General features: G+C 46.9%; 1 protein-coding gene across 1 annotated transcript in view; it reads left to right on the top strand.

Annotated features, from left to right (window-relative positions):
* Phactr3 (phosphatase and actin regulator 3) overlaps positions 1-23,206 on the top strand; it is a 126,419-nt gene extending 103,213 nt beyond the window's left edge. Inside the window, exons 9-13 of the mRNA XM_010637426.2 lie at positions 15,555-15,610; positions 19,195-19,256; positions 20,152-20,292; positions 20,684-20,760; positions 22,621-23,206. Coding sequence (XP_010635728.1) covers positions 15,555-15,610; positions 19,195-19,256; positions 20,152-20,292; positions 20,684-20,760; positions 22,621-22,636 — 352 coding nt within the window. The 3' untranslated portion in view covers positions 22,637-23,206. The remainder of the gene's footprint in view (positions 1-15,554; positions 15,611-19,194; positions 19,257-20,151; positions 20,293-20,683; positions 20,761-22,620) is intronic.

Below are 23,206 nucleotides of genomic sequence, written 5' to 3'. Positions count from 1 at the left end.
TTTTTTTTTTTTTTTTTTTTTTTTTTTTGTGGCTGGGATTACAGGCATGTACCACCATACCTGGCTCATATTTTTCAAAACTATCATGCTCATCAACTGTTTTTCTCTCTGGTTATACTTTCTTATTGGGTGTTGAAGACCAGACCCCCCCCCCAAAATTAACATCCTTTTCCTTACCATTAAGGTTGGTCAGGGCTCCTCAGCGGTTACTTCTGGGGCACTGTGAAGAGCCTCCTGGCTCCCTCAGCTCTTCCCCTCCATCAGCTGTGTCTTCTCTCAGGATGCTATGCATTGGCCATGTTGTGGATGGAAATTTTTTCCCAGAGCATCACCCATGGTCCGCTTTTCTCCTTTTCTCTGTCTCAGATGGCCCCAGACACCAAGGTGTTTGGGTTAGTCCAAGATGCAGGCGACCACGTTTGCATCTAGAGAGCTCTGAGAGCTCTGCTTGCCTGCAACAAGGTGTATTCTTCCCAGGTGGCTTGTTGTGAGACCACTCATGTCCTGGGTCAGTCACCCCCAATGCCTCCATTAAGATCCTGGGCACCAAGGGCCATTGTGAGCAGGCCAAGGGAGCCTTTTCTCTTCAGAGCCCGGAGACTCTCATGTAGATAAGTTTTAGTGGGATCAGATTAAAAACAAACAAACAAGCAACAATTTTCACATAGATGAGCAGGCAGATGGACAAGGAAACAGGACACATAAGACAATCACAGTAAATCAGAGTGCGTGTTTACATGCAGTGGTTGGGTGGAATTATAATAAGCCATCTTTTGAGTTGTAGGTTTATAGCTATGACTTAAACCAAACATCTAGGATTCTCTAGGGTTTTCCTGAAGGTTAGACACAGATTTCAACAACGCTCGCTCATAAACACCTTGGCACCTCGATGTACCTTCTCTTCCATATGCCAAACCAAGCCACAGTACTCTTGCCTCCAGGTGGTCTGCCAGTTCCCGTGTCAAAACCGACACTGCACAAACCCCAAAGAGCTCACAAGACCATGAAAATTGCTTTGTCAAACCCAACTGGCCTAAGCCCAGAAGCTCTAAGGAGTTCAGATGACAATAAATAATAGGTCTGATTATGGAAAGGGACTTAACATGTGTAAGTTAAGACGGGATAAGCCTGTGGATACCCAGGCTTGTTTTTGTGCATTGCCAAACAGTGGTAGAAAACAGCCAGAGCTGGCCAATGCTGAATGATAAGAAAATGCCTCTGAAATAAAAGTAAATTGGCAGCTACGTGGGCAGCTCCGTTTTCCTTCCTTCCTGGGGTCAGCTAGCTGCAAGTGGTTAAGACCTGAAGGCATCCTTTTTCTCTTGGTGCAGCGTGCCAGATTTCTCACCAGAGTTTGGGAGCCTGGACGCCATGTTCGGCCATTTGGCCCATAATGCCAGTCAAGGAGATGAGTGGGAGAGCACCCGGGGATGGAGCTTAAATCAGCGTGGCCTTGCTCGGCAGCCCAGAGAAGTTCAACATCTGTCTTTGAGGGGTGACAAAGCTTTGGGGTTCTATATAGTAGGAAAGGGGAGCAGAGATAAGGTAGGGGGTTTGCATAGCTGGAACATAGGGCCATCCTGGCAAAGTCATGTTGGGTTATTTTATATGGAGACCATGAACCGCAGCTTCGTTTAAGAGGTCCCCTTCCCTACCAGGGAACTGGGCCTTTAGACTCAAAGAGGAAGCTGTGGTAAAAACAAAACAAAACCATTTTTCAGCGAGGCAGAGCAATGACTGAGTAAAGCAACTGCCCCTAAGTGGTTCTCTCTGCATCGACCACGCAGGAGGACAGAGGCCCAGGTGCCTGTTGTAAACTGAATAAGTACTCTTGGTGTCCAAAAGAAAATTGATATTTCTCTCTCTTCTATTAATAGCTACCCAAGGGGCCGGGGATTTAGCTGAGTGGTACAGTGGCCTGCCTTGCAAGCGCAAGGACCCAAGTTCAATCCCCGGTACCAAAGAAAAAAAATATCTACCCAAGGCTTGTCCAGTGTAAAAGAGCCATGGGAAGCCTCAGGCCCTTCAGTTTTCTTCTGGGTTGGACATTACAAGTTTGGGCTTCCCAGCCTGCTTTGATGTTGGGGATAGTCCCTCTTCCAAGTGATACAGGGATGATGTAGGAGATGAAATAGGACCTCCAAATGATATAAGGGAAATATTATAATTCCCAACTGTTAGATGTCTGATACGCCAAGTTTGTGTTCTCTGAAAACAAAGAATGAATTCTAGGAACAATGGAGGTTAAGAGTAGGAAACATTTATTGAGGGAGAGAGACATAGCTCCCGAGAGACAGGAGGGGGACCACATGGGAAGCTGAGGACCCCACTTTGCAGGGTAAGTTTTATAAAGCAAACACCATGTGGGTGCAATGTGGGTTAAAGCTATGAAAAACCAATATGGTTACAGGTATAGTTGCCTGGGTAATAGTGACCCATTGGGGAACAAGCGTGCATGGAAGGAACAAAGCCTTCCAGGGAAATGATGGGTTGGCAGGTCTTGGTCACCCACTGGGTGACTGGTGACTTCATTAAGCCAGGTGCTACTGCTTATCTTGTCATTTGGGGAGGTTTTCAAGCCTGGTCATTTCATCTTTATCTTGAGGCCTGGTCTCTGACAGATGCGTCTCCCGCCACAATCATAACATCTTTTCATCTTTTGTGTTGACTCTGTTGAGGGCCCAGCCCTATGTGGCTGCCTATCATACTTCTACCTAACAACTGTCCATGAGACAATATGACGTTTGAAAAGAGCACACTGGTTTCTCCCAAAGGACTAGAGATACAGGGGCTGTATGTAGCCCAGGCCCCAAGTCCTGCCCACACAGTGCTCTTTGGGTAGTCATGAGACAGCAGGAAACTTGGGGCTGCACGAAGAATTTAGTCCATTACTTAGTTTCCTGGCCTTTTCTGTCCTATCCCGATTATTAAAGGCTCTAAAGCCTTGAAAAGCTACTGCCATGAGTTCTGGAGGTCTTCTAGCCAGCTGCCACCTTCTGAGCTGTCTCCTTGTGAAATGTGTGGCTAGAAGAACTCATCCCCCCAGGCTCTTTGGGTCTATTTAGCCTCCACCAATCACCCCTGAGACATGGCAGGATTGTCTCCTGACCCTTGGGCCGCTTTTCTGGCTTTGTCTTTTTAACACATTCTTAGAATACCTTTTCATCCCCACTACCTTGCAAGTTACCAACCATAAGATCACAGAGCTCACCGCCTCAAGAGCCTTCCTGATAATTCCAGCCAGAATCATTTCCTGGCACTGCGCTGTCTCCTACATGTAAAGTATCATGACCCATGTTTTAGGGGACACAGACTCTGCATACTTCCAAAGAGTGACAGTGACTTCCTCTCTTTTACCCACTGTGCATCCCAGGGAGAACAGTCTCTGAACATCGCCTCCAGGTTGAATCAAAGCTCTGGGCAATCCTTTCGAATTCCTCAGGAAAGCACTGGCATCCTCACAAAATTGGCCAAATCTCTTATATATGCTTCAATGAGACACAGAGAACAGTATACACGTACGTGGATGGTGACTCCTCTCCCTGCCACTTCGCAGTGGGGATAAAGCCAGGGTGGGGTTAACAGGAAACCTCACTTCGGGTACTAGCAGGGCAGGGTACCTCTGGCAGAGGTAGGAATGGAACAGAAGGATGTAGCAGCAGAGATCCATGCAGGGCAGAGTTCTGGGCGCCCTCAACTGGGTGAAGCCACAGGAGGGAGGAGAGGGGGTCTGGTGGGTCAGTGAAGACCCCTCAGACTGTAGGGCTCTTGACAGATTGGACAGGTCCAGGTGCCCATCTAGGCCCTTCCCTGAAGGGGGCTGGGTTAAAATGGAGTCGTCTAGAATGCCTAGTTCCTCTTTGCGGCTGGGGAAGTCCCACAGAAGTCAGCAGGCTTTCCTCAAATCCTTACCATGGTACAGAGCCCACCGTCTGATGTCGTCTGGGAAAGAGTAAGCCATGCCAGCTGGTGGAGCAGGGCAGGCTGAGCGCCATGCGGTGGGCGGCCCCGGGAGGCCGGGAGAGCGGGGAGAAGGGAAGGCGGTGGGGTGCTGCTGAGCCAAAGCTCACAGGCCGGATGGGCGGTGTCTGAGCAGGAGAGCGAAGGTCGGGAGCTGGCCCCCAGCAATGCTCCGCTGTGTCTGTGGCCAGTAGAAATGACCTCAGCAGGCGGGGGACTCACCGTGTGCTGTCTTTGTTCTTCAAATTTGAACCGGGGACCCCTTCGTGGTAAAAAGTCCTCCCACCCATCCCTCTGCGCCGCGCAGCCGGAGTGCCCTGGGAGCTCTGTTAGTAGCAACAACCACCCCGATGGAATGGGCACACACTGAGCCCTGCCGCCTGGACCCTGCCCTGGACCCCGCGCAGACCCTCCGTCCCTCTATCCCGCATCACAGCCCCGGGCGCAGGCAGGACGCTCTCCCCGGAACGCGGCCCTCGCGACTCACCCAGAAGCTGCTCACAGGACGACACCGGCAACGTGTTCGTGCTCCAGAACTTTTGTTTTGACCCCAGTCACATACAAACGCACCCCTCTGACCCTTCGTGTGAGGTGGAATCTACCGACCAGAGTTCCTTCCCGCTCGGGACACACGCGGATGCGCCCCCTGCCCACCGCAATTCTAGGGCCGCCTTCGTGAAGGAGACGGACAGCCTGGCGCGCGGGAGCCCCCGAGTGCGGAGGCTCGGAGCCAGGAGACTGCCCCGCTCTGCACCGTGTCCTGGAGCTTGCAGCTTGGTTCTCATGGAAGTAACGTTCTCCCCTTACATCCGCATTAAATCCTTTAACCGATGTGCAGGCTTGCGTCCCGGCGACCTGACCCTCTGGATGCGGCTCCCAGCGAATATCTGGCCGAATGGCGGAGACCAAGCCCTCGCCAGGCTGTCAGCAAACTGATCCCAAAGGCCGAAGAGGTTCCGCCTGGATCTGGCTCCACAGCGGTCACCGAGAAGCCGGGATTCAGGCCAAGGGGCGCAGATTCTTAACCCTAATCAGGGCCGGCACAGACGGGCCCACTTCTTTTTCACAACTGCACAGAGTCCAGTTGCCGCTTGACCACCATTTCTTTGCCCAGGTCCTGGCTGGGCATTAAGGCTCTGCCCATCGAACGGCGTCCTCGTGTGCATGTCGCTATGCAGCCCGTGTGACGCAAGCACTTCAGAAAACGGTCTTGAGATTGGGTGTGGTGGTCAGAAAACGGACATTTGTAATTTCTGATCGATGCTAAATTTCATCACCAGAGACGTTGTTCCAGTGGAGGTAAGGGCCTGGGTCTCCCTTCTCACCGACGCTGCAAGTCCCGCCCTCTGCCGGGGACGCTGCCCGGCGGTGACCACTCACCCAAGTGCCACAAGCGTGGGAGGAGCCGCTCCTGCTTCCTCTCCCCTCAGCTGCACACGCGTCTCTCTCTCCCTCCCACATGCCGCCTTCCTCCTTGGAGAAGCATTTCGCAGGCTGGCGTCTTTCAGAGTCATTTTCCCCGCTTTACTGGGACTGTGAGGAAGGAGAGAGCACCTCTCCCCAGGGAGGCACGGAGCCTGGCCGTCTCTGAGGGCCCTCACTTTCCTCCCCTCCTGGCTCTCCAGTTCTCCCACTGTCCGTCCCCAGCTGCCTCCTCAGCCCCTCTGACAGTCCCCATAGGGAAGGTGACTCTAGAACTCCTTTTGAAACTCACCCTCTGAGCCATGTGTCCACTGTCTCGGGCAGCCAGAAGGAGAGTGGGAAGGGATGAACTCAGGGAATGGGGTGGGCACTCCTCAGGGCAGCCCCAGGAACCCTCTAGAGGTGTTCGAGTGTACCTCTAGAGGCAGGGTGAGTGGCCAGTGGGCTCCACTGAGCAAAGCTGGAAGCCTTCCTGGTCGTCAGCCCGAGTCCTGGGGACACTCCAGTCCAGGGCTCCAACCCTAGAGTTCTGGTGAGGCCTGATGCCTGGTGCACAGGTGGACAAAGTTTTACCTGTGCGGGGCAGGCAGCCTGGAATCCCTCCACCTGGGGTGGGCCATTGTGCCAGGCTGCAAAACATAAATATCAAGTGTGAGGGAAACAGTGCAGGGGCTCAGGGTGGCACTTGCCACGGTGCAAGCCCCTGTGTACCTCTCCTTTAGTCTCCTCTAGTGACAATTACAGGAGTGACATGATTATGGCCACCTGGGGCTGTGGCAGTTTGGCCATGCCCAGGATGTAGCAGATAGGAGTAAGTGACTGTCCGCACATCCAGCCACTGGCAGGCTGGCCACTCCCCAGAACCTTTTGGAAACTCTGGGTGGCAGTGCCTGGGTTCTGGGTTCCCTTGTGCTCTGAGTGGTCCTGGAAGAGCAGCTCTGCTGAGGTTAAGGCCCTTCCTTGAATGCCCCAGGTGCTCTGGGGGCCAGGGGCTGTTTGTACGTCCCTGAGACCACAGTGAGTTCTCTGGATGAGCACACTAAGCATTTTGGTGGAACTTCGCCACAGATTGAGCTTTCTGGGAATGCAAATATCTTGAAAATAGAAGAGTGTGGCTTGTTCTGTCTGGAACTTTACCAAGCATTGTTTCCCATTGTGGAAAACAGCTCACCGTCATAGCACCACTCAGGACACAAAAGTGACTTGCGTGGCCCCTCCCGACCCATGTGGATCTGTAGCTAATGTCACCGTGGTGACTTTGTGTAGGTGTGAGCTTTGGTCTGCACAGTGTCACCTCCTGTGCTCATGTCTGAACCTCCTACGAGAGGAAAGTGTTACGTGGTTAAAGCTTAGTTTCCTTTTTCCCTCCCTTGAAATGACAGACAGGCCATCGCCCTGACTTTGTAAAGACGGAACGTAAAGGAGGAGTAGAGTAAAGGGTGTGCCGTGACAGAAGAGATAGGGTCTGCCTGCCAAGGAGCTGGGTAAGAAGGGGCACATGGAGCCATGGCCGTCACAGCACCCAGAGGAGAGGCGGGGCCCAGATCTGTTGGGTGCAGATGGAGCCCAGCAGACCTGCAGACTACCAGGCAGTTGCTCAGGTGCCGGATATGGTGGCTGCAGCCAGCCCTGAGAGGGACATTAGACATTGAGTAAGGGTGCACAGGGTTGAGCTTCAGTGTGGCGATGGAGGTGACTTGGGCCAGGGACTCCTGGGTGTCCAGGAAGCCAGGGATGTCAGCTGCTGTGAGCAAGCCTGCAGCCTGGCAGCCAGTGCATCCCAAGTGTGCCCACAGGGCTAAAACTCGGCCTGCGGGTGACTGAAGATGAGGTGCTACCAGTCCCCAGGACATCAATTTTCTTGATGCCCACAGCTGGCCAGGCCCCCTGCCTGGGTGCCTGCCTGGTCCTCTCATGGGTCACCTCCTGCTCTCTCCGCCCCTTCCCTCCCAGGCAGGCACCATCACCAGTGTCCCGTGCTCGTCATCACTCTGTTCTGACAGTGAGTACTGGGAGAGGTCCATCTGCCCCGCCTAGGATGAGTGCCTGGGCCCAGCTCAGCCCGAGCCTGGCACCAGCACAGGGTTGAGTGGGACTGACAGGCACCACCTCGCTGGGGAATCCCTGGTTTCTTAGTGACTCAGGGCTGGCTGTGGGACAGACGTGTTCCCAGGAAGGAGTCTCCCAAAATAGCTATGGCATCCTCTGGGTGCAGAGCTGTCTGTTCTCTGGCTGCAGCTTCTCTCTAGCAGGCATCTGCCTTATTTGGAAGCAACTCTTCATTAATTCTTGCTCGGCATTGAACTGACTTTAGACCTCAAGTGAAGTGGGGATGTCAGTGCTGGAATGAGAGATTGAGGTTTGGGGTGTGCATCGGGGGTAGAGCTAGCCCACTGGGACTCTGTCAGGTGTCTAACTCAGGGAGTCTGTGTACCGCCTCGAGCCCACCTGTCCCTGTTGCATCTTGAGATTGCCTGTGGTCCGCTACTGCAGTTGTCTTGTTTGGGGACAGCTGGCAGGGGCAGCAGGCAGTTGAGCCACGTGGGCCCAGGATCGTCCAGTCCGCTAAGAGCCTGCTGTGTGGGCTCCATGCTTCTGGGCCATTTCATCAAGATCAAGCTACAGGAGATGCAATCAGCCCACTGGCCAGGAGAGAAAGCTGAAGGCCAGGACGGACTCTGGAGTGACCTGTGCCGAAATGCACTCCCTTTACCTATTGCTGGCCCATAGTGGAGCCCTTCCTAGACTCAGGGACTGGTGAGAAAGCCTGGAGCCCACCCCAGGAAGTTACACCTGTAGGAGGAGCCCAGCAGGCCAGAAGAACTGGGAGGAGGAGATGGGCAGGGCAGGGGCAGGGAGGAGCAGTGCAGGCGGGGATGCGCCAGGGACGAGAGCCAGTGCTGAGAGCTTCTGGTGCCAAGCGTTGGGCTCTGCCTGGTCCGCAGGTCCTTGTGTACGGAGGGGCTGGCCCTGCTCTACTGGAGAGAGAGACTTGGAGGAGTGTAGGAGCTCATCTGGCCTCAGGTGTCAGTAGTGACGGGACCAGAATCTGAGCCCCAGCAGACAGAGTTTGAACACCAAGTTCTGCAGAAAAGCAGCCTGCACACGGGGCCCAGGGCCACCCCACAGAGGTTTTCCTGGCATCTTCATTTTCATGCTAACTGCGATTCCTTTAATTCCTACTTACATGAGCAAAATGTGCTCACAAGAAATCATACAAACTATATAAAAAGTGTTATATGTAACACCAAGGCCTTGGCCCAATCTGATTTCTTGCTTTTTTAAAAAAATTTGATTGTACATCTCAGAACTCATTTTTTCATTAACAGACAGTAACTACATTTTGATAAGGCACAATATGATGTTCTGTGTGCTGATCGACTTGAGGTACTTAGTACCATCACTTCACATGCTTATCAGTCCTTTGTAAGGCAAATATTAAGACTCTTCTGGCTACTTTGAGTTATACAGTATAACCCTGTTAGCTGGAATCACCGTGTGTAATGAAACACAAACACCTATTCTTCCTATCCGGCTGTTTGTGCCCCTCACACAATTTCTTCCCCTCTCTGGCTTCCTCTCTGGCCTCTGATAACTACTATTCCATCCTCACTGGCCTTTGTCATTTCTGCTAGTTCAAACTGGAAGGAGATAGTATCTCAAGGAGGTTTTGATTTGCTTTTCCTTGATGATTAGTAATGTTGGGCATTTTATCACATACCATTGTCTCTTGAGAATGTCTATTCAGATCATTTGTCCACTTTAAATTGGATTGGGAGTTTTCTTGTTAAGTTTTTAAGTTCCTTATATAATCTAGAATCTGTTGAATAATTTCCAAATATTTCTCTTTTTAAGTTGCCTATTATTTCCCTTTTGTGCATAAGTTTGATGTAATCCCATTTTTCTTTTATTGTGCTTTTCTCCAAAAAGTCCTTGCCTAGATTAATGTCAGTGTTTCCTTCATATTTTCCTCTAGTAGATTGATAGTTTGGGGTTTTAAGCTTAATGACCTACTCCATCTTGAGTTGACTTTTGTTCACGAGGTAGGGGTTTACTTTCACTCTACATGTGGATGTCATTTTCCCTGCCTGTTTATTGAACAGTGCCTTGCTCACATGTGGTCTCAGTGCCTTTGGTTGTCCTTGGTTTCTTTATTGCTAGGACCTCAGTTTGGGTTATTTTTATTTTATTTTTAGCAAGATGATCAATGGGCATTGATGTCAGAGGTGCTAAGGAGCCGGGAGAGTTCCTAAGTGGGCTGGTACTGGGGCTGAAAAGTCTGGGCTTGGTTCCCCTTGTATAAGCTGTGATCATAGAGTAATTTCTTTGAGCTTCAGTTGTCCTACTTCTACAATGGGCACATTAATGGTACCCATCTTTTTTGTGGTGCTGGGTCTTAAACCCAGGGTCTTTATACTGAGCTACATCCCATCCCCAACCTCCTTTAAATTTTGAGCCAGGTTCTTGCTAAGTTGCCCAGGCTGGGCTCAAACTTGTGACCCTCCACCCTCAGCCGCCCAGTGCTGGGATTACAGGTCTGCACCAGCACACCTGCCTGATGGTACCCATCTCAAATATAATTAGAGGAGTAAGTGGAAACACATAGTTGTCATGGAGTGTGCTGCTTATGGGGATGAGGGTACTATAGTTTTTGATCCTTGTGACTCTCCGTTTCCCACCGTGCAGATGGTTTGCAGGCTACATGGAAGTCTTGTGATGTGTATCTTCTGGGAAGAGATGGGCAAGCTGCTGTCTGCTCCTGGCCTTCCTTCCTGTGTGAATTGTGCAGTGGAATAGGCCAGGGTGGCATGGATTTTCAAAGCCCCCAGAGCTGGTCCTGTAGTGGGCATGAAGCTGGTCCATGGAGGGCCCTGACCAGCCTTCCCCTCCCACCGCTCAGCTGGGTCTGCCCTCCCCGTGGCTCCTTCTCCTCCGGGCGACTCCTGATCCTAGTCTGAGGAGCTCACTAAGCGCTGGATGGTCCTGCTGGCTGAGCCTTGTTGTGGGGAGGCAGTAGCTCTCCCTGGGTTAGTACTGGGAGAGTTTTTCTGGATCCACCTAGGAAGAGCTAAAGCCTCTGAATAGCAGTCCCAAGGTTGGCCAGCTCAGAGGGAGCATTAACTATCAAAGGCCTGGGTCTTGGGGCACAGTCTGCACATGCCTGGCCAGGCGGGCAGCCTGGTTTTTGATCCCTCCTTCTTTCACTGGGTTCCTTAAAGAGCCCACAACTAACAGACAAAGCAGTCAGGCCTGGGGTGGGGCAACCTGAAGCCTATTTTCTTCAAGGCATTTTTATTGTAGAAAATATGTATTAATAACACTCAAGAAACTTTTTATAAAGGGCATCCCAGGCCTGACTCCTGAGCCATTTTGGGCATGATCTCCTTGCATTCTGTTCCTTTTCCCTACCCCCATGTGCCATGAGCTCCTCTGCATGGCCACCTCCTGGGAGCCACTCACAGAACAATCTGAAGGGCGCCCCTCAGCGCGTCCCAGTGATGCCCAGCTGGTGTCGCCTCGAGGCTGAGCAGAGCCCACTGTGGCAGCCACAATGGATGCTCAGGAACAATGTATGGGAGCCATGTTAGCAGAGACCCCACGTGTCCTTTCTCCTTGGCCCCCACCTGGCATGGAGACGGCTCCAGTGGAGGCAGGATCTGATGGAGCAGTGTCTGAGTGTGTGCCCGATGGATGGAAGGTGTCAGAGCAAGTATGTGCTGATTCTGATGCAGGATGGTGATGGAGAAACCCTTCTTGAGGGTCAGAAGGCTGCTGTACTTCTGTTGGCTGAGAATAGAAGAGACCCAGGCCCTACACACCAGAAAGACAAGAGCAAGGCACACAGTAGTAGTAACAACACTACCACCTTTTCTTGGGCCAGCTTCCCCTTGTGTTCGGTGTCCTCGCCCCTCATAGCATTCCTGTTGCTTGGGTGGGATGGGAGCTCAGCCAGGCCATGGAAGGCTCAGATGGATTTGCAGTGCAGGCAGTGGTGTAGGTGACCAGAGAGGCAGGCAGACTTGGAGAGCCCCTGTGGGGTCACCTGATTGGCAAGCTGCCAGCCACCCTGGAACATGCTGATGCACTTTGGCAGCGTGGGCCATTCAACACCTCTGTAACTGCTGTTTGAGTCCTGGGCTATCCAGTGCCCTCCTGATTCACAGCCCAACTGCCCTTCTCTGCCCTGTGCACAGTGGGCTGGCAAGTGCTGCTCTGTTGCTGGCGTTCCTTTCTTCGGTTCCCTCCCACCCTATATGGTGCTATAATTAGCTGCTACACTTAGGCTTTCCCCATGGGGAGAGTCAGAAATAGACTGTGGCTTCCCCAGCTCCAGGCAACAGCAGCACAGTCACCATCACAGTCACCACAGCACCATTTCTGAGCCAGAAGAGGGGAGAAACAGCCCAGGGCGAAACTGGGATCTCACACAGCTTTGAAACCTGACACTTGCCTCTCCAACCCCATAACTTGCTCAGCTACTGAAGTCCAACTATGCTGGGCTGTTTCTTGCTGTTCCTCTCCGAGTCTCTTGCTCTTAAGGCTTCTAACTCCAGGATAGTGCCAATCCAGGGCTACTAAAAATGTCAGCCTGCACACGCCTTATAGGAAGAGGAAAGGAACCCACATCCATTCACTTTTTCCTTCATTCATACCCCTAACACCTGTCTGTCTGGGCACCAGATTTACTCACACAGAGCTCGAAGACCAGAGGGGATGCTCATTCAGTCCCATTACCCTTTTCCTAGGCCATGGCTTTGCTTACAAAAGGTCCATGTCCACCTGGTCCAGGCAGCCTCTGGGTGTCAGCAGCTAGCGGTCAGCCTGCCTCTGCCCAGTCAGTCCTCCCTTGCTCTGTCACAAGGATGCCTCGCAGGCCTCAACCCAAAACAGCTTTCCCAGCCAGCCAGGTCTCAGTTCCTGAAAGCGGATGAGGGCACTCCTTTACTGCCTTAGCCCCCCTACTTCGGGAACCAGCTGTGGGCTCTGATTCCAGGCCCAACTGCCCCTGCTCTCTGAGCCCTTGTCAGGAGTCCAGTCAGGGCTCCACAGTCCAGATTGTTCCTGCTAGCCCATCATCACTCAGACCTGGGAAAACATGGCAGATGGTCTTGTGGCCCCCATTTTACAGAGGCTAAGCTAAGTGCCATGCCATGCTCTGAAGGGAAGACCCCGATTAATCCAAGTTTTGTACCTGAAATGGGAGAGTAAATGCTGGCTTGTTTTTTGTTGTTGTTGTTTTTTTTTTTTTTTTTTTTTTTTTTTTTTTTTTTTTGGTACTAGGGATGGAACTCAGATCCTTGTGCTTGCAAGGCAGGCGATGGAACCACTGAGCTAAATCCCTGGCCCACTGCTGGTGTTTCTTAAATGCCTCTGTACAATTCCACAAATGTTTGAGAATCTAGTAGTGGGAGTCACAATACAACAGTAGTGGTTATACTGACTCACAGGCATCACAGTTCTGGCCTTGTACAGAATCTGTTTTGTGGACCATCTCCTTTCATGAGCACAGTACCCCGGGGAAGGCAGAATTCCAACCACAAGCTCTACCCCACCCATCACTCATCATCACCCACTTGACGGACAAGAGTCTGTGGCACCTAGTGTATCAGGGGTTCACTATTTGAGCCCAGGTGTGAAACTGGCTAATACCAACCCTGTGAAATGTGAGAAGCCCAGCCCAAGGGCCATGCTGCACTCCAGGCTGCACAGGTCAGCAGGGCAGTCATAGCAGAGCAGGTGAAGACGTGAGGGTTCTGACATGCAGTTCTTCACAGGCCCTGGGCTGCCGCATGCCAACGTGGAAATGGACTTGCAGGAAGGTACAGGAGCAGGACACAGTCCCTCACTGCATACTGGGCAGGAAGAAGGAATTACGCCATGTGGAGACTAGAGCTTTGAGCACTGTTTTCCACAAGGCTTTCTTTTTCCAGTGCCGGGAAAAGAACCCAGGACCTTGTGTATTCTCGGCAAGTGCTCTATCACTGAACTATATAGCTCTGGCTCCTTGACTGTTCTTCTGAAGAATTTGTTTATAAATGTCAGAGAAGTTTGACCTCTAGAAAGGTTTTCAAAAAAATCTAATGCCTTTCATTTACAGACATCCCTGAAACAATGGTTTCTTTAGAAATTACTAAATTCCAAACAGTGTCGTTATAAAACACCTTTGCACATCATCTTCTCACTATTCTATGTAGAGCTATTTAGCCCTCATTGTGAATGAGTAGATAAGGCTTAGGGGAGCACCCTAAGGACACACAGCCAGAAAATGTCTCAAACTTTTGTTCACCCACTCCCAGCCCATCCTCTACGGCTGTCACACCACCGTCCAGGGCCAGGGCCCCCTTGAGGATGGCCTGTTCCACGAGCAGCCAGGAGGGAGCCTCACCTTCCCAAGACGGGAGAGTAACTGCCCAGATACCGCAGAGCTGACCACATCCTTTGCCTGCTTGGGACACTCACTAGGTCCCCACTACACACAAAATTAAGTCTAATCATGTAGCACGTCTTTCAGGACTCTATGAGATTTCACCCCCATCCCGTTGTCACAACTCCAATTTCCTTTTCTTCCTCCATCTCATGCTAAGACCACTGCACACATTGCTTCTATACCACATGGTTGTTTCCTCTATGATGCCCATCTTGAGCACTTCCTTGACGCCCCATCTCCAGCCTGCTGTGTATGTAGTTGGAGATGCTTGTCTTCACTGATCTTCCCCAGATTCCCTGCCCCAGCCACCACTCACCCATCACATTTCCCATTTTATTTCCTTCACAGCACTGGCCACTCAATAAGGAAGTGATGATTTCAGTCTCCTTTGCATCTAGACTGTGAACTTCCCACTGCAGAGAAGCTTGCTCAGCACTGTGTCCTGAGGGCTTGGGACAGTGCCTAGCGTGTGATAATGTTCCACAGTCATTGCTGGCTGGCTGGCTGAGTAGCACTGCAGTTACTGAGCTTGGCTTTGCAGGCTCTGCAGAGGCAGATGGGGGAAGCCTTCACCCCTGGGTCTGGCCAGGAGTCTGGGGCAGGCAGGATCAGGTCTTATGGAACCTTAAGGGGAGATGTGGAAGCAACCACCCCAGAGCTAGAAGAGACAGGAGCTCCCAGGGAGCCACACAGCTACACTGTGTTCAAGGGTGGAGGGAGGAGCAATCGCTTTGTGCCTGGACAGGGATTATAAATAGGAGACAAGCAACATTCTCACTGGGGCAAGACGCTGTGGGCCCAAAGTCTGGGTATTCAAACACTTGGCCCTATTGAATCCTTGCAGTGGCTAAAGGATCCGGAAGTGGGAAGGCTTTTGGCTTTAACCCAAGGACATTATCTTAGCTGCAAAAGTAAGTGGAGCCTGGCATTAATTGTGGCTATGCCTCCCTCTGCTGACAACTCCTTTGTTTTCTTGGCTTTTGTGTGGTTGAAAAAAATAACTGGGGGGGGGGGTGCGTCCTCCAATTCCCCAGAGACCATTTGAGAAAGATGAATTTGTCTTCATATTGCACATGAGGTTGGTGGCCAGAAAAAGGGAAAGTGAGCTCAGTTCCCTTAGCTGTGATGAGCTGGAGATTCCTAGTTTTTCCTCAGCGCTGGAAGTGTGAGCTCACTGACAAGAGGCGGGAGGCCCCACAAGTCTAAGACACTCCCCCGCACAGGTTGGGCTAGGCAAAGGCAGCTTTCAACACCGAGGAAAGAAGAGCTCTGGCTTCCAGGCTGGTGTCTCCCGTGCTAGGGACAGGAGGCAGCAAGGGAAGGTGCAGATCTCTGGGCATCTCTGGAACCAAAAGCCTAAAGCCAGGTGGTGCTGCCTGCCCCTCCTTAAGCTAGTGGCAGGAATTTTCTGAATGGATCCCCATGCTGCTTAAACACACTGCCTGGGTGAAGAGACCAGGCAGGTGTGGACAACGGATCTGGAAAATGAGGACCTGCACACTCGGTGCTGGAGCAAGGACTTCCACAGCAGCTTCGTGACGGGGCAGCCGCCGTCCCTCCCACGTGGGAGGCTGACTTGGTTACTTGATTTTGCCGGCAAGAGGCACCAAAGGTTCCATTTCTCTCCTACTTTTTGAGAGGCAATCTTTAGTGGGTGTGCCAGCCACCTCTTACTTTCAGCCCCTGGATGGAATTTTCAGGCACCCACCATGGTGCAAAATGTAATTCTGGTGTTCTTCCGCAGACGACTGAGCCAACGACCTGCTGTGGAGGAGCTGGAGAGAAGAAATATCCTGAAACGTGAGTAGCTGGTGATTCCTCCAGAGGTTTCCCTCACGTGTGTGTGCCGGGGCTGCTGTAATCCAGCCCAGTTGTGCAGGCTGAGTGCTTTGTAAATCTGAGCAGCCAAGAGATTCTGAAATCAAGCCTCTAAGGAAAGTTGATGTGTACAGAAACACGACCTTTTAAAATGAGGAAAAAATAAACTCGCTTCTAGGATAATTAAAGATGTAGCTGTTTTCAGGGTTAGTCATGTAGATCTAGGGGAAGTGAATCTATACCCTCTTTATGCATAATGGGTGTCAAGCAAGTTTTCCTGGAAGTTTTTGATGGGGGTCCTAATGGCTACAGAAATTACAGGCTAGGTCATAAATCTTACTAGTGAAGGACATGCCCCTTGGCTGTTAAAATCTAGGAAGAATAAGATGGTCAGCTTAAAAGAGCAAGGGAACCAGGGGACATTATTCTGTGGCTTGTAACTTTGGGATTCAAGGACCCTTTGCCTCTGGCCTTGAGTTTCTCATTAGGTAGATAATTATAGTATATGCTAAACAGAGATGTCTATGAATAATCTCCACTATATAGAATTATATTTCATTAAGTCACTGACACTTGATCTTTCTCAGGTAGCTACCTGGTCAACAGTCTTCAATTTTTAAAGATATTTTCCATAAAAAAGTGTCTCCTAAGGCCAATTCATGTAGCATGATTTTAGTTTTTTTTTTCCCCTTTGTGTAAACACTGCAGACATTTTCTGAATTTGTTTTGTGAACATCTTTTTACAAAATTAACAAGGCTGTCTTTGTATTACAAAGCAGGCCACAGGGCTCTTGTGTTGGACTGAGTACTGCACTCTGACTCCTCTCTTATGTTTACCTCAGTTGCCTTAACTGACTAAAACAATTCCTTCTTTTATACTTTTAAATTTTAGGGTTAAAAGTAGGTAGACTAGAAAAATCAAGCTATTTCAGTTGACTTTTTGAGTATTTGGATTAAAAAATAAAGTCCCTTGCTTATAAAGTTTATAAGTTATAGATGCCATTAAAAGTAGTGGTCACGACTTGAAGGCAAGCTCAAGATTTGAGAAGTACCACACTGCAACAGTTTGCTGCCCACAACAGGAAGAGACTACTACTTCCTGGGCTGTTAACCTGGGAAACACTTTTCAGTAGTAGCCTCTTCCCTTCTATTGTGGGCAGCCAGATCCTCTTACCCACAAGTGCTTCTAATTGTGTTACTCTCTGCAAATAAATATTGAAGCCTTAAAAATAGAAATGTGCTAATCAAAGAGGATAATTGGAACCAACTGTACTCACCTTCAGTGCACAGAAGGGAAATGGGTTTTCTCTGCAGTGGCTGTAGCAATCCTGCCATAAACAATGTACCTTCACCAGCGAACCAGATTTGGCCTTCACTCTAAAGCCTTCTCAAGTGTCCTGAGTGGGAGGACCTGAAACTTGCTACTAGCTTTGTTTTAGGTGTGTGCTGTTTCCTTGCTTTCTATGTAGATAAAAGGATCACCATATATGGTCCAGTATAAAATATCACAGTCACAGGCTCTTACTACATTGCATTTTTCTTGTGTAATAAAATCCCATAATATGATTACTTTGGATTTGTTTCCCTTCAGGTTGGGAACTCACAACTAACTGCGGTTATATCTGAGAACATTCAGAACTCTGCTGTGCATTCATGAATGTAACTAGGTTGTTATATATGATGATAATACAACAAATTCTTTATCGGGCCCAGTCTGTGTTGGGCAGTATACTCAGTGCTTGGCGTATGTACCCTAATTTAATCTACAACACATTTTGTAAAATTTACTAATAAAGCAGCTAAGGCACTGAGAGGAAACATGACATTTTAACAAATGAATATTACTGGCAAGAGGACAGAGCTGAAGTTCAACTCCAGGTTTGCCTCACTCCATTATCTGTGTTCTTAACCACTATATCAGATGCAGTAATACATTTGAGTTTCTATGGAAAACTCATATATAATTGTCCAAGCGACTGCAGTTATTTCCAGAAAATGTGGGTATAGAGGTCCTCCTAATGGATCCCTTGTCGTGTGTAAGGGTTTCTGGTGTGGAAATATAAGATCCATAAACCTAAGGGTAGTTCAAAGCGAGGTCTGCAGGCCTAGGCCAACAGGAATAATTTAGAGCAGGTGTCTGACAGAGCTCTCCAAACACATGAAAAGACATACTGACAGGCACTTTCAAAGGTCAACTTTCCAAAGGCCCTGCTGTGTATGACCTTAGTAATATTTTCACACACACAAAAATGATCTAATTGTGCGTTTTTATTTCCACATGAAGCCTGTACTTGGGTTTCCTCCATGAACTATTTTTAAGAAATCTGAAGAATTACTTTCATATTATTTCTCATAGTTGGCCTTATATATGATAGTTTTGCAACATTTTTCTAATTGTATCATCCACTTTATCATAACTTACAAGTACAATTTCTTCTGGTTTTTCATGTGACTAAAGAACTGAGTGCACAACAGGGTTTTTTCTAAAATGCCGTAAAAGAGAATCAATGAGAAGTACAATTGCTGAAAAACACCCATATACCCAACCCTCCAAATGTACATCTGAACTTTTTTTTTTGGCCCCACCCCACATCTGAACTCTTATTTTTCCAAACAAAACAGATAATGTGAAATTATGTTAACCTTAAATAGTAGGATTTCCCCTTCCAAAACCTGGCAGTTTTTCTAGGAGTGCTGATGGTTGAGATCTTTTTCCTAGGAATGGAGTTCTGTTCAGATCAGAGACAAGAGGCTTTATTTAGCAACAGAGAGCACCAAAAATAGGACAGCCGTTATTCTGTGTCACAGGGCAAGGCGTACATTGTATACTACAGCTCAGTACTCATGGTCTATCTTTAGTTTCCAAATGTAAGTGTGAGCACAGCTTGGATGCTAACAGTCACAACTCACCAAGCAAAGCCAACTTCAGTGAGAGACTTGGGCTTCATTCAAAAGAGAGTCAGTCGGTTTGTAGGTGTATTCAGATTTGAAACATACCCTGGCAGTATAAATTCCAGGCAAACACATGTTGTCCAGAATTTGAAGGAGGGTATTCTGCATCTTATGTTGGTTGCCTAAAAGGTATGCACAGTATGAAACAGAAAAACAAAAACAAACAAAATCCACCCCCACAAAAAACCAAGAAACAAGTAGTGACAGTGCTATTTATATTCAAATGTATACAAACAGATATTCAACTACAGCTATTTTGTATACCATCTATGTTCCTTGATGTAAATATGCACACAGATATTTGGGTAGAACAGAGACTGACCAATGTATACACATATACAAAGATAAGCAATTCCTAGAAATAAGCAACAATATTATCTGTGGCTGCTTCTAATGTAGAGTAGGTCAGAAGAGAACCAGGCTAGGATGATTCTGTGTAACAACTGGACTATGATCTCCTGAGCAGTGATTAGCAAAATGGAGAAAACAGAAGCTGAAATGTGGGAAAAGGTGTGATTTACAAAGGTGTCCTTAATATCCTACCTTTAGTTACCAGTACACTCTTTGCTAAAGAGAACATCTCAACTGGTTTCTTCTATTTTAATCTTTCACAGAAAGGAATGATCAGACAGAACAGGAAGAAAGAAGAGAAATCAAACAAAGATTAACAAGAAAGGTATTATAATTGAAGTGTTTTATTTCCTGAGAAAATTTTGCTTCTAAGCAAGTGGAATACGTATCTAAGAAACTACTCTCCAGGACTGTGAATGATTTCCTAACATGGACTCAGATAAAAATATTTGTTAGCGATCAGTTAACTCATCAAAACCCCTCAGAAAGTGGAGCTTCTAGTCCCATCCCAATGTCTGAATGATATTCTCTATGGATGAAATCCTTCCCTCTCATGGTATCAGAATGGAAAGGCAGTAGAATCCTGATGACATTTCCTTTTATTTCCAGGTGGAGGCAGAAGTTGACTGGACATTAAAAAAAAAAATTGTACTATGTCTAATAAAAGTGTATGGGTGATCAGTGTTTTACTTTCTACACTCATTGTTTTTGGTCATCTAGAAGTTCCTTCACTGCAGAAAACCTCATTAGTACAAAGGAACAATCTGTGTGACTCAGTTAAAATTGGTGATGGCCATTGGTAGCAACTCTATAAGCAATCTACTTTTAAAAACCCTGATCATTTCTAATTCAAGTGTTTTGGTTCCCTCTCTCCCCTGTGCTGATTTTGATGTAGGAGTATTAGTAGTAGTAGTAGTTAGATAACTTCAATAATTTTTTAAAAGAGCTTATTTAATGGTACTTGTAAAGAAGCTATTCTTGCTGTAAAATCTGAGTTAATTCTCCTTGACCCTGTACTACATACTTTTGAGAATGTGAATCTTTCTGATAAAAGGGGTGGGAAAAAGGGGATTGTGATTTAAAAATATATAATTTAAGCCATGCACAGTAGAAGTTGCTTATATTCAGCTTGAGTTGTCTGTAAAAATAGTTTGCTCAGAGTTATTTCAAGAGAATCAGTTTGGCATGTGATACCTAACTATAATGATATTTTATTTTAGCTTAATCAGAGACCCACTGTTGATGAATTAAGAGACAGGAAAATTCTGATACGTTTCAGTGATTATGTGGAAGTAGCGAAAGCGCAGGACTATGACAGGAGGGCAGACAAACCGTGGACAAGACTGTCAGCAGCAGATAAGGTACACAGTCTCTGTGCTGGGGGTGGGGAGGGCTGGATCTTGTAACATGGACAAAATGTGTCAGGCCAGGGAGTTTATTCTTAAGACAGTGGGAGCCACTGGCCTTTAGCATTAAGGTTACATTTTGATTAGATATGGGGTTCACAAAGATCATTTGGGGTCAGAGTTGATCAATACTGTTCTCAAATAGGGGACAGTTTTGTCCTTGAGGAGGTTTGGCAATGTTGGGAGATATTTTCAGTTATTACAACTGAGAATGCTTCTTGCATCTAGTGAGAAAAAGATACATTTTTTTCCAACATATTACAAAAAAAAAAAAATGGCTGTTAGTCCACAAACAAGAAAACTCATTTCAGTGTCCTAAAAAACAATGTCCTGTTTTTAATTTTAGGCAGCAATTCGTAAAGAATTAAATGAATACAAAAGTAATGAAATGGAAGTACATGCATCAAGCAAGCATTTGACAAGGTGAGATTTCTATTCTTATGAATGTTATGATACTTATGGAATAGTATTTTTAACCCACAACACCAAGACCTTTACATCCAGCTAGACAAATGCAGCATTTCTGCAAAGAAGTGTAGTGAACAAAGCAGTTCAACACTATCTATTTCTATGGTATCTTAAAGAGCTGGGAAAAAAGGTGACGAGAATAGTACATACAGGTTGCTGGTTTAAATAGTTTGTATGTAAGAAAATCAGACTGAAAGCAATGGAAAATTTTCTGTACCTTTAATTCCCTTTTGCTAATATTTAGAAATTTAATTTGGAGAACTTGCCAATTTATTTATACTTACAGATTGTTGTAAAGTCACTCTCTGCTTTCCCATTTACTTTTTTAAAATCAATTTTCTATTTACATCTTTAAGAGCATTCATTTCCTCAGCAAGTATCTGAGTACCTAACTCTATGCCAGACACCACTGGCAGGTACTGAAAATGCAACTGTGAATATGATACAGGAGTGATAAAGGCAGCTCCCACCTATTTTGTTTCTCCCACAACCAAGCTTTTCCCTGTCAAGGTATCTGTTCATGCTACTACAAAAGGAGCCACTGGGTTCCATTGTGGCAAGGAAGTTCTTCACCATTGCGCTTTACATTCTCTCTCTTCCATAGCCCTGACTAGCAATAATGATCTGAGATTCTCTTACGCTTTTAACCCTAATGGAGCTATGACGTAAAAAGTCTTCAACATTTGTTTTGTACTCTCTCCCTTTGTCTAAACATGCTCAAGCCTCAAATACAAAGAGAGTCTTGTATACGAACAGTACTGTAAAATAATGGATGTTTTGTCATAAAGTGGCCATTGCAATTGTTATTTAAATCAGGAGGCTAAGGCAGGACTGCCAAGTTTGAGGCCAACTTGGGCAATGTACTGAAACCCTGTCTCAAAATAAAAATGAGCTGGCAAGGTATTTTAGAGGTAGGGATTTAATACTAGTACCACCAAAAACTAAGCATGATGTGGCTATAGAACAAAAGCCAGGTAATCCAATGTCCTGTGCATTGTTTACACAGTAGTTTTAGGATGTACATATAAAACAAGGAAAATGAGGAAGGACAAGAGAAAATTATGCAAATAAATTGTTTTTAAATTTGTTAATGTTTCCTCCCATAACCAACATACTTTGGGGGTGGAATATATCATTTTTGAGTGTGTCCTAATTAGAAATTCAACTTCCCTTGTAAAACATGTAAGATCTTTTAATGTTCACTCTGTTTTAAAGAAATAGGATATAATTACTATACAGTCAATGGTAACTTCTACATTTACCTACTATACATTACTAAAATAGATATTGATTTTTTTAAAGTTCTTGATAGCTTCCTTAGATGACAAAATTTAAGAGTCCAAAACCTGAAAATTAGGAAATAATTCCAAGTTCTTATACTACATTTTAGCACTTTGTGTTAAGTCATATTTTAGTCATGAGTTTCCTGAGTGTATTAAATGTTATTATAACATTACTAACTCTACAAAAATATTCTTGTGACTACTATAATTTCCAATAATTTATCAACCAATATATTACTTTTATGGGCTTAGCAAAGAGCTGGCTTTTCTGTGTTCTTCCCTCAAAGTTCACAGCTTTTAACTAGGAGCTTGCAAACTAAGTTCCAGGTAGTCCTAAGAATTCAGAATATATGTTGTGGAGTACCACAGGGACCTGAGAGTCAGGAGCCCTCTGCTGTTCTACTTACTGTATACTTTAACCAGAGCAGCTCTATTTTCACATTTTAAATTTCTCAGACACTTCCAACAAATATATTTGTGGAAGGCTTTCAACTGTTAGAAATGTATAAATTCATCTTTTTCAAATTTCTAGATTCCACAGGCCATAGAGATTTTCTTCTGAGAAGAATTTGTGTTTAATTTTTGATACCAACACTGAACATTCATCAGGGAACTTTCCTGAAGTTCAGCTCAAGACTACCTGCTGTGTGAGAAGAGCAGAATCACACACTCAGGTACAATCCTGGCCACACTTACCTACAAGAGGAGTAACCAGAGGACACACTTACTTCTTTGATGTCTGAGAAGTGTGAACTATTGGCGCCAGTTAAGGCCCAAAGCAACTCTACCAGAAGAAAACTGTTGTTTGCCTTTCAACCTTGTTTTACAGTTCTGCGTGTGATAGAGGACGGGTGAAGTGCATGTGCAGGCTCACCACTCCCAGGCCTCTGACATGAGGGACATGAGATGCGGTGTCGCAGTGTCATTTAGTATTTTGTTGAAAAGACATTTTTATTCTGATCATGATTAGTTGGAAAACTCTAAGTTCATGTTATATAAAATGATTTACTGTATTATACTCTTTGTTTTTTTATATAATGTCTAACAAAAATACAGCTCCAACATTTTGATTCCTGTTAATTTTGTTCTTTAATTAAATGACTACTTATTGCAGGAAA

This window comes from Fukomys damarensis, unplaced genomic scaffold, assembly GCF_012274545.1.
Source record: "Fukomys damarensis isolate Sample0158 unplaced genomic scaffold, DMR_v1.0_HiC HiC_scaffold_22, whole genome shotgun sequence".
Lineage (NCBI taxonomy): Eukaryota > Metazoa > Chordata > Mammalia > Rodentia > Bathyergidae > Fukomys > Fukomys damarensis.
This window is presented reverse-complemented; position numbering and strand designations above follow the sequence as displayed.